The sequence below is a fragment of the Musca vetustissima genome, unplaced genomic scaffold (genome assembly GCF_032173495.1).
Source record: "Musca vetustissima isolate MV318-11 ecotype Yass unplaced genomic scaffold, APGP_CSIRO_Mvet_v1 utg11950, whole genome shotgun sequence".
NCBI classification, from domain to species: Eukaryota; Metazoa; Arthropoda; class Insecta; order Diptera; family Muscidae; genus Musca; species Musca vetustissima.
This window is the reverse complement of record NW_026886836.1, coordinates 1,929-12,144: the sequence shown is the minus strand read 5'-3', so window position 1 is coordinate 12,144 and position 10,216 is coordinate 1,929. Positions and strand designations below refer to the sequence as shown.

Here is a 10,216-nt window from a genome sequence, read left to right as displayed (position 1 = left end):
GACACAGTTATGGACCAATCTTCACGAAATGTTGCATGTAGGATGGGTTCTGGCCAATGAAGACCCCTATTGTTTATTTATACCCTTCACCACACTGTGGTACAGGGTATTATGTCTTTGTACATATGTTTGTAACAGGCAAAAGGAAACGAGATAGACACATGATTCCTTTTGAGAATATGAATAGAATCATTTTCTATGTCGATTTATACATGTTCGATCGGCTGTCCGTCTGTCTGTCCATGTTAAATTGTAAACCAGGTACAGGTCGCATTTTTGATTCGAATTGGATGAAATTTGCCACTGCTCATTTATTTGGCGCAAGGACGAACCCTTTTGAAATTGGGAAAAAAATTGGTTTAGATTTAGATATAGCTCCCATATATATTTTCGTCCGATTTTAGGTGAATGACGCAACAAAGTCCCTATATATACTTCGATATGCACAAAATTTTGTACCGAGTACTGAATTAAGTCTAGATTGATGTGTGATAAATTTCGTAAAAATCGGTTCAGATTTAGATATAGCTCCCATATATATTTTCGTCCGATTTTATGTAAATCGTGGACCAAAGTGTCTATATATCCTTCGATTTGCATGAAATTTGGCACAGCGTACTTAATTAAGTCTAGAAAGATGTATGTCCAATTTCGTAAAAATCGGTTCAGATTTAGGTATAGCTCCCATATATATTTTCGTCCGATTTTAGGTAAATGACGCAACAAAGTCCCTATATATACTTCGATATGCACGAAATTTTGTACCGAGTACTGAATTAAGTCTAGATTGATGTGTGATAAATTTCGTGAAAATCGGTCCAGATTTAGATATAGCTCCCATATATATTTTCGTCCGATTTTAGGTAAATGGTACACCAAAGTCCCTAAATATGCTGCGATTTGCACGAAATTTGGCATAGCGTACTGAATTAAGTCTAGAAATATGTATGTCCAATTTCGTAAAAATCGGTTCAGATTTAGGTATAGCTCCCATATATATTTTCGTCCAATTTTAGGTATATAGTGCACCAAAATCCATATATATATATCCCTTGATTAGCACGAAATTTGGTATAGCGTACTGAATTAAGTCTAGAAAGATGTGTGTTAAATTTCGTAAAAATCGGTTCAGATATAGATATAGCTCCCATATATATTTTCGCTTTTAGGTAAATGTTGCACCATATATATTTGGCATAGAGTACTGAATTAAGTCTAGAAAGATGTGTGTTCAATTTTAAAATTCGGTTCAAATAGATATAGCTCCCATATATATTTTCATAAATCCTTCGATTTGCACGAAATTTGGCATAGCGTACTGAATTAAGTCTAGAGAGATGTGTGTTAAATTTCGTATCAATGGGTTCAGAGTTAGATATAGCTCCCATATATATGTTCGTACTATTTTATGTAAATGGTGCACCAAAGTCCCTATATATCCTTCGATTTGCACGAAATTTGGATTTATAAGTAAATGAAGAGCTCAAAATGTGGGCGAATGCACCAAACATACTGAAATAAGTGTAACCTAACATGTGACAGGTTTCGGTGAAATTGGTTTTTAATTATCTCAGATAATAAAAAAAAACATGTCAGTTATCTAGAAAAGGTACTAGGAAATCCCCCTAACATTACTTCAAACTGAGTTATTATAATTCGGGGTAAATGTTGCAGCAATATAATGATAACATCAGAACGCTATAAGTACATTGATTCCGTCTCAAGAGAAACAACGTTTCATGAAATCTGATCCTATAACTTCTTCACTATATCTCAAGATACATTTTGAATTCTTATAATTTCTTCCAGTTCACCCATAAGAACTATAAAAAATGGGTTGAGGCGTCGGGTTAGTTGCCCACTCTCGGAAAACCCAACCTACTATGAAAAAGCTAAGAAAAAGAAAGCCAAACGACCCCCGCAAAAGTATAAAGGACCACGATCTGCAAATTTGTAGTGTTCGTTTTGGCGGATGTACTCGAGAAGTACATAGCCGATATTATTGCCTTACAGGAAATGCGATGGAAAGGGACAGGCGTAAGTAAATCAGACGATTACGCCCTGTATTATAGCTGCCATGAAACGAGACATGAATTTGGCTGTGGTTTTATGGTTAACAGGAGAATAAAAGACCTCGTCTCCAGATTCACTCCAGTAGATGAGCGAATTCCTATAATCCGTATAAAAGCGAAGTTCTTCTACATCAGCCTCATTTGCGCCCATGCTCCGACCGAAGGTAAAGAGGAACAGACCAAAGACATATTTTACGAGCCCCTAGAAACAACCCGACTTAATGTAGCAGCAAAGATGCGATCTAACACAACACGGAAACTCGACGTCGAAAAGCTGCAAACACAACAGGTAGCCGAGGAATACTTCGCTCAATTTACCCATGTGCTTGAAGAAATCACTTCTTGTCCCGATAATAGTATAGAAGCACAATGGCAAAGAAATGCCCACTCGATAAAAACTGCAACAAAATCAACACCTGTGTAACAAAAACCACCACCAAGAAACCCGTGGTACGATCAGGAGTGTCGTAATGCTACTGCTGTGAAAAACGCAGCGTATAGGGCAACCCTACAGACAGTAGTAACACGTAACGTGATGGAGAATTATCGGGAGAAAAGAAGAGAGGAGAAACATGTTTTCAGAAAGAAGAAGAAAGAACAAGAAAAACATGAGCGTGAGCAAATCGAGATGTCCGGAAATTTTACCAACGAGTAAAACACCATACCGAAGGCTTTGGTACAGGTACATCCTCCTGTAGAGATGAAGAAATAAACCTGGTGACAGATACAGGCAGCGTGTTGAGGATCTGGAAGGAGCATTTTGAAAAGCTTCTGGTATCAAATAGTGGCGTTGAAGAAGATACCCCAGAACCAATAAGAGACGAGTGTATACCACCTCGGCTCAAGAACAACAAAGCAGCAGGAGCCGATGGGTTACCAGCCGAACTGTTCAAGACTGGTGGCCAGATGCTGGTCAGGAGCATGCACCAGCTGATTAGTACAATTTGGCTAGATGAATGTATGCCCAATGATTGGAACCTCAGCATCCTGTGTCCCGTGCACCAAAAAGGAGACAAGACAATATGAGCCAACTATAGAGGAATTAGTCTCCTTCCTATCGCATATAAAGTGTTATCCAGTGTGCTGTGTGAACGATTGAAGCCAATGGTCAATGACATCATTGGGCCATACCAATGCGGCTTCAGACCTGACAAATCCACCATTGACCAGATTTTCACTCTGCGCCAAATCCTGGAAAAGACCCACGAAAAACACATCGACACATACCACCTATTTGTCGACTATACAGCCGCATTCGACAGCCCTATCCGTTCAGAGGTGTTTAAAGCCATGTCTACGTTCGGCATTCCTGCAAAATTAATACGGCTATGCAGGATAACTTTAAGTGGCACAAGATCAGCAGTTAAAGTAGGAAAGGACCTATCGGAGCCCTTCAATACCCAACGAGGATTCAGACAAGGTGACAGTTTGTCGTGTGACATTTTTAACATCCTACTGGAAAAGGTCATACGAGACGCAAAGGTGAACAGAAATGGCACTCTGTACACCAAACAACACATGTTACTCGCCTACGCCGATGACATCGATATAATGGGTCGAACATTGCGAGCGGTAACAGCCACATTTGAACAAATTGACTACTTGCTTCGAGGTAGTTTAAGACTTTATATACCTTGGTACCGCCATAAATAAAACGAATGACATCAGTTTTGAAATTCGGATTGTGATGGCCAACCGATGCTACTATGGTCTGAGCAAACAACCCACCTCCCGCCAGACCAAACTCAGACTTTACAAGACGCTGATACTACCCGTGCTATTATATGGATCAGAAGCATGGGTACTTGCGCAAGCAGATGAGGGGGGCAGCTCTTGGGATGTTGAAAAGAAAATTCTCCGAAAGATCTACGGGCCGGTGAACACGAGCTCTACAATTTATTCGCGGACATCGACATAGTCAGTCGTATTGAGCTGCAGCGACTACGGTGGCTAGGCCATGTTGTGCTGATGAATGAGAATGCCCCAGCTCAAAAGGCATATAAAAACGAGCCTACTGATGGTTCCCGTAGAAGGGAAAGGCCACGAATTAGATGGAAAGACCAAGTAGAAAACAACATCGTGGTCTTCCAAATTGGTGGATTTGCGCACAAGACCGACGCGCTTGGAAATTTTTTTTAAGCTCGGCTTATGGAACAACCGCTCTGTAACAATCCAGCTAAGTAAGTAAGTATAATTTCTTCCAAGAATAGATTTTATTCGATATAACATTTATTTCGTTATAACTCTTTTTTATACAAAGCAAATTTCTTCATGAAATATTTCATTATAAAAAATGTTTTCGCTGACAAGTTTTTTTTTATAAAAAAATCCTCCCCTTTTTATAGTAGTTCAATAAAATACAAATCAATCCATATATGAATTATTAACTATATTTGGCTTCACAAATATTTTTTCGACAGCAAAACAAACAATCTGCCCACAATCATGACAAAGCTATTTTAAATCGTATTAACTGATTGATTAGTGTCGATCAAGATAGAGAGAGAAAAACAAAGTATAAACTTAGAAACATTGACTCGCATTGCAGCAGAACGTGATATTCACATGTATACTATTAATAATTCACACGTTTCTGTCATAACAAAAAAACTGCCAAAAACCAGCAATAAGCAATTCGTGTTGTGTTAAATTAATTTACCGCCCCCTATTATAATGGAGGCTTATCTATGCCATAAAATTTAGAGTACCTCCATTAATAAATGGTTTCACGTTTTAACGGTAGAACAAATAATCAGTAATCCATGCTGTCTACCACAGTAAAGATAATTAGTTTAGAATTTATATCTTAACGAAATTTTGAGATTTGTGTTTTGTTTACCCAGAAAGTGAAATATTTGGGAAATTAGTTTAATTGCTATGATTATATCTATGTTATTATCTTACTAATTATCACAGAAAATGTATGTTAACATGATAATTAATAATTTATGTTACTTGACCTCCGTCAGTGGTTTACGTATAGCCTGGTCCTCCCTGAAACCGAAGTGTGTACGACTTACTCTAATAGAGTTTTGAAGGGTATGGAACGTCAGAGAGGGAATTTGATCTCACTCGAATGTCTTAAAATATACAAAATTTATATCCATATCATATGTTTTTAAAAATATGAAATATCGGCATGTGTCCAGTTGTCTGCTTTTTATATACAGTCGAGTAGGCTTATAAAGAACTTTGTTTATATATAAGTATATATATATATATATGTATATATATATATATGTAAATTATTAAATCTGGCCGAATGAAAAGAAATTTAGTATGGGTTGCTGAAAGTCATGTGTATGTATTGACACACATATTAAAGTTCGATGAATTTCATGTCAATGTTCTGTTAGGATACATATGTAGTTCATACCCAATGTAGTGAATGGTATCATATAGACCTCCCAGTCGGATTTTATGGAAATGGTGCACCAAAGTCCCTATATGTCTTTCGATTTGCACGAAATTCGGCATAGCGTACTGAATTGAGTCTAGAATGATGTGTGCAAAGTTTCATGAACATCGGTCCAGATTTAGATATAGCTCCCACATATAGATTCGTCCGATTTTATGGAAATGGTGCACCAAAGTCCCTATATATCTTTCGATTCGCACGATATTTGGCACAGCCCACACAATTGAGTCTAGAACGATGCCTGCCAAGTTTCATGAACATCGGTCCAGATTTAGATATAGCTCCCATATATAGTTTCGTCCGATTTTATGGAAATAGTGCACCAAAGTCCCTATATATCTTTCGATTTGCACGAGATTTTCCATAATGTACTGAATTGAGCCTAGAACGATGCCTGCCAAGTTTCGTGAAAATGGCTCCAGATTTAGATATAGTTTCGTCCGATTTTATGAAAATGGCGCACCAATGTCCCTATATATCTTTTGATTTGCACGAAATTTGGCACAGCTCACTTAATTGAGTCTAGCATGATGTGTGCCAAGTTTCGTGAAAATTGGTCCAGATTTAGATATAGCTCCCATATACAGTTTCGTCCGATTTTATGGAAATAGTGCACCAAAGTCCCTATATATCTTTCGATTTGCACGAAATTTTGCATAATGTACTGAATTGAGCCTAGAACGATGCCTGCCAAGTTTCGTGAAAATGGGTCCAGATTTATATATAGTTTCGTCCGATTTTATAAAAATGGCGCACCATTGTCCCTATATATCTTTTGATTTGCACGAAATTTGGGACAGCTCACTTAATTGAGTCTAGAATGTTGTGTCCCAAGTTTCGTGAAAATCGGTCCAGATTTAGATATAGCTCCATATATAGTTTCGCCCGATTTTATGTAAATGGTGCACTAAAGACCCAATATATGGCGGATAGGAACAAAACGTACTGAAATTAATATAAATCGGTTCATATGTGGATATAGCTTCCATATTTATTTTGTTCGATTTTAAGTGAATCGTGCATTAAACTCCTCATGTTTGTCAGATTGACATGAAATCTTGCACAATTTAAGCATAGAATAACGAAGTTGTTTTTTGTAAAATTACAGACACAGTCCAACGGATGTCCGATTGATATTTGTTTGAAATCGATTTACATACTTGTGTCCCATTGTAACAAACGAATGACATGTATATGAATTGATCTAAGTCGGTTCACATTGATATAGGGATCACATATTTTAATTCATTCAATGTCATAATAATGATCCGAGGTCTGTTAGGATGCATCTGTTTAATATACCCATAGTGGTGAAGGGTATCATATAATCGGCCCCGTCCGACTTTACTACTTTCCTTAATGGTTTTTAATACAATTTGTTTGTTTTCATCTACTTTTGTTTGTATGTATATTCTTGGTTAAACAATTAATACTGTGTTATTAAAATTTTCATCTTACATCTATCTTAGTTTAATATAATATACTATACTATTCTAGATTTTTAAAATCGATCAATTAGCATGTTCATCACACATAGTTGGTCCATCACCAATGCAAGCGGCATAAGCCATCAAATGTGGAATTGTATGTTGTTGCAATACCCCACTGAATAAATGGGCAAATGGTCCCGTGGCAAAAATTCCAACATCTTCGCCTGAATGATGACCAGCAATGGATTTTACGTAACTAGGATACACCGTTTCTAATTATCCAAGAAAAAAAAAATAAAATTAATTATTTCACTAATTAAATATTTCAAAAAGTCTTCTTACCAATATTTCTAGGAATTTTTTCCAAGTCCACACGTTTGCCACTTTCATCGATATACTGCTCTCGTCCCAATGGATAGCTGAGTGTGGAGTACTTTAGACCATCCGATCCGACATCGTGTGTACTTAAACCCAATATGGATGAACCGCGACCAGGATAACCATTAATTGTGAGGCCATGACCATGATCGGCTGTAACTACAATAAGTGTCTCCTCAGGGTTTGTCATTTCATAAGCTAACTCAATGGCCCTCTCAAATTCCAATGTTTCATCCAATGACATGGCTGCCTTATTTTCATGATGAGCCGTATCGATGTTGCCACCTTCGATAAATACAAAATAACCCTGTTCATTGCGCTGCAAAAGTTTCAAAGCTGTTTCTGTCATTTCTGATAATGAAGGTTGTTTCGATTTATCTGCCACCGCTTGATAGTTCATTGATTTGGTATTGAATATACCCATAATATGTGAAACATTGGCGGTATTTACGTTCAAAAGCTCGTCACGATTTGTAACCAAGGCTCCATCGGGATGCATGATTTGCCAAGTGTTGAGGAGATTTAGACCATCATCACGTATACCATTATTGCCATGGGCATCCTTGAGAGTTTTTGGTAAAAATTTAGCCATACCACCACCCATCATAACGTTGAAGTTACGACCAGGTTCCTGCAACACGAGTTGTTGGGCCATGTCCAGACAAGTATCGGGATCTTGTCCAAAGGCTTTAATGTCGGCATCACTTTCATATAAACGATTGGCAACATGAGCATAGGTACCAGATGGGCTGGCATGGGTCAAAGTGGTTGTTGTGACAAAACCAGTTGATTTGCCAGCCTTTTGAGCCCAGGCAGCAATGGATGAAACATGATTGGCGGGATCCATACTGGCACTGCAGTTGTTATATTCGACATTGGCCGTTACGCCGATTGTTACAATATTAGCTTTTATACCACACAAATATGCGGTGGCAGTACAGGCTGAGTCGGGTACTTGGGCATTGGCACAGTATGTCTAAATTTTGAGGATTTTTAATTTTTCTCATGGTCTTATTTTTTATAAATGAAAAAATTTACTTACCTTACTCAGTGCCATATGGGGGAATTTTTCAAAACTCAGGGCATCTTCTTCACCGTTATGATTTTTACGTTGTCCCTTAAGGATACGAGCAGCAGTCACCGTAGACAAGGACATTCCATCACCAAGGAACATGATAATATTTTTGGCTTTATTTACATTCAGATTTTGTTTTCCAATAGCCTTTAAAACTTCCTCCCTTGCCATAGAACGCCAAAATTCCGGATCCTTCTCCTCTTCTGGAGTAGGCTTGTTTACACCCAGTGTTTCTATAATAATTGTACTTCTGGTATTCACATTTTGACCTGCCAGTTTCTGAGGACTATGGAAACTAGTGTCATCTATAATGTGACCAGAAGCAAGTACTACGGCCACAGACACGACGAGTAAAGAGAAAATATATTTTGCCATTTTTTGGTACCTAAGTGTTGTTGGCTTGAAAATGAACGCTAAGACTGTGGTGCAGAAGCTATCCAAAATTTGTATTTATATTTGATTTTGGCACAGGCTTGTTTAAATATAGCCACACTTAATTTATTGCGATTGTAAACGAATTTTGTTATCTTATATTTCCACACCCTTTACACTGTCATTGGTATAACTATGTTATTCTTATACGTTATATAATATATTCATGTTTATGCTGTATGTATTATCGTGTGTATAAATGGTGTCAGATAAGGCAATAGTCATTTGAAAAAAAAACTATCGTTATGGTCGCAGGTTGTCCCAACTTGGTTGTGATTAAATATGTTTAATTTTTTTTATTATAGTTCAAGAGGACTACGCATGAGATAAATTTAGATATTTCGTCTTCAATTTTAATCAGGGCATAAATAGGAAGCAACTTATTACAATGAATGAATAAAATTAGTGATTATAAAATCAAAGATTTAAATGAAACCCGAATGCAAAATATCCTACACCACATCGGGATAAAGGCGTCCTCAAGATACCTATTGTATCCATAATAATTTAGAATACTTAAAGAAATATGTGGATGGTGCCTGATATCATTGCAGTTGTTCAATAAATACGATCTGTATCTCATCTAAGGTATCTAATATAATATCTCATCGATGGTAAATATAGTACAAATACAGTACAGCTATTGTCCAGATTCCCTTCACCGTGGGTTGTGTTGTGATGTACGGCTTTCATTTGTGGTCTATAGATCGACTCGAAAATACCACAAAAAATTAAGTTTTTGGTCCACTTCATTCCAAAATTATTACCTGATCATCACTGAAAATTATAGGCGTTGTCCTTGACCATAACTGAAACCTCATGGAACAATTCAAAGCGATCAGCGCTATAGTTGGTATAATTGGTATTAATTTAAAGGTCAACCACTCCTCTCGGATATAATATAAACTTCTCGGGTCGATGTCCTTCAGGTTTAAATATATACGCTATAGAATACAAATTTTGTAATTTTTCACACAAAAGTCAGGGTCCATTTGACCCGCTAAATATTGACCGATCTTTATGAAAACAGGCATGCTTATTCTTTGGCCCAATCCCCTTCGCCATGGAAAATTTCAAGATGTTCGGGCCATTATAGCGGCCTCTGGAGAGACCTGAAAACCCGTCAAAAATTTAGTATTTGGTGCATATCATCCCCTAAATATTAACCGATCTTTCCCAAAAACATTAGGGGTCTTCATTGGCCAGAACCCATCCTACATGCAAAATTTCGTGATTGGTCCATAACTGTGGCCTGTATCGTGTTTACAAATTATAATGGACAGACGGAAGGACGGACGGACACACATGTCTAGATCGACTCAGCTGGTCGAGATATGACCAATATTTCGCGGCGTTACAAACTCTTGGGGGTGCACAACGGAGGCTGCGACAACGGTTGCCATCAATCACA

The 10,216-nt window shown here is 37.5% G+C and overlaps 1 protein-coding gene across 1 annotated transcript; it reads right to left on the bottom strand.

The window, feature by feature from the left end:
• Positions 1 to 7,001: 7,001 nt before the first annotated feature.
• LOC133334320 (membrane-bound alkaline phosphatase-like) lies at positions 7,002 to 8,559 on the bottom strand. The gene is made up of 3 exons (XM_061542611.1): positions 8,341 to 8,559; positions 7,263 to 8,274; positions 7,002 to 7,192 (listed from the first exon to the last, which is right to left on the bottom strand). The coding sequence occupies exons 1-3, from the start codon at positions 8,542 to 8,544 to the stop codon at positions 7,002 to 7,004; spliced, it is 1,407 nt and encodes a 468-aa protein (XP_061398595.1). The 5' UTR covers positions 8,545 to 8,559.
• Positions 8,560 to 10,216: the final 1,657 nt, after the last annotated feature.

Coding starts and splice junctions, on each gene's coding strand:
- LOC133334320 (XM_061542611.1), bottom strand. CDS start 8,544: ATGGCAAGGGAGGAAGTTTTAAAGGCTATTGGAAAACAAAATCTGAAT. Junction 8,275..8,340: donor CCCATATGGCACTGAGTAAG/GTAAGTAAATTT, acceptor CTCAAAATTTAG/ACATACTGTGCCAATGCCCA. Junction 7,193..7,262: donor AAAAATTCCTAGAAATATTG/GTAAGAAGACTT, acceptor TTGGATAATTAG/AAACGGTGTATCCTAGTTAC.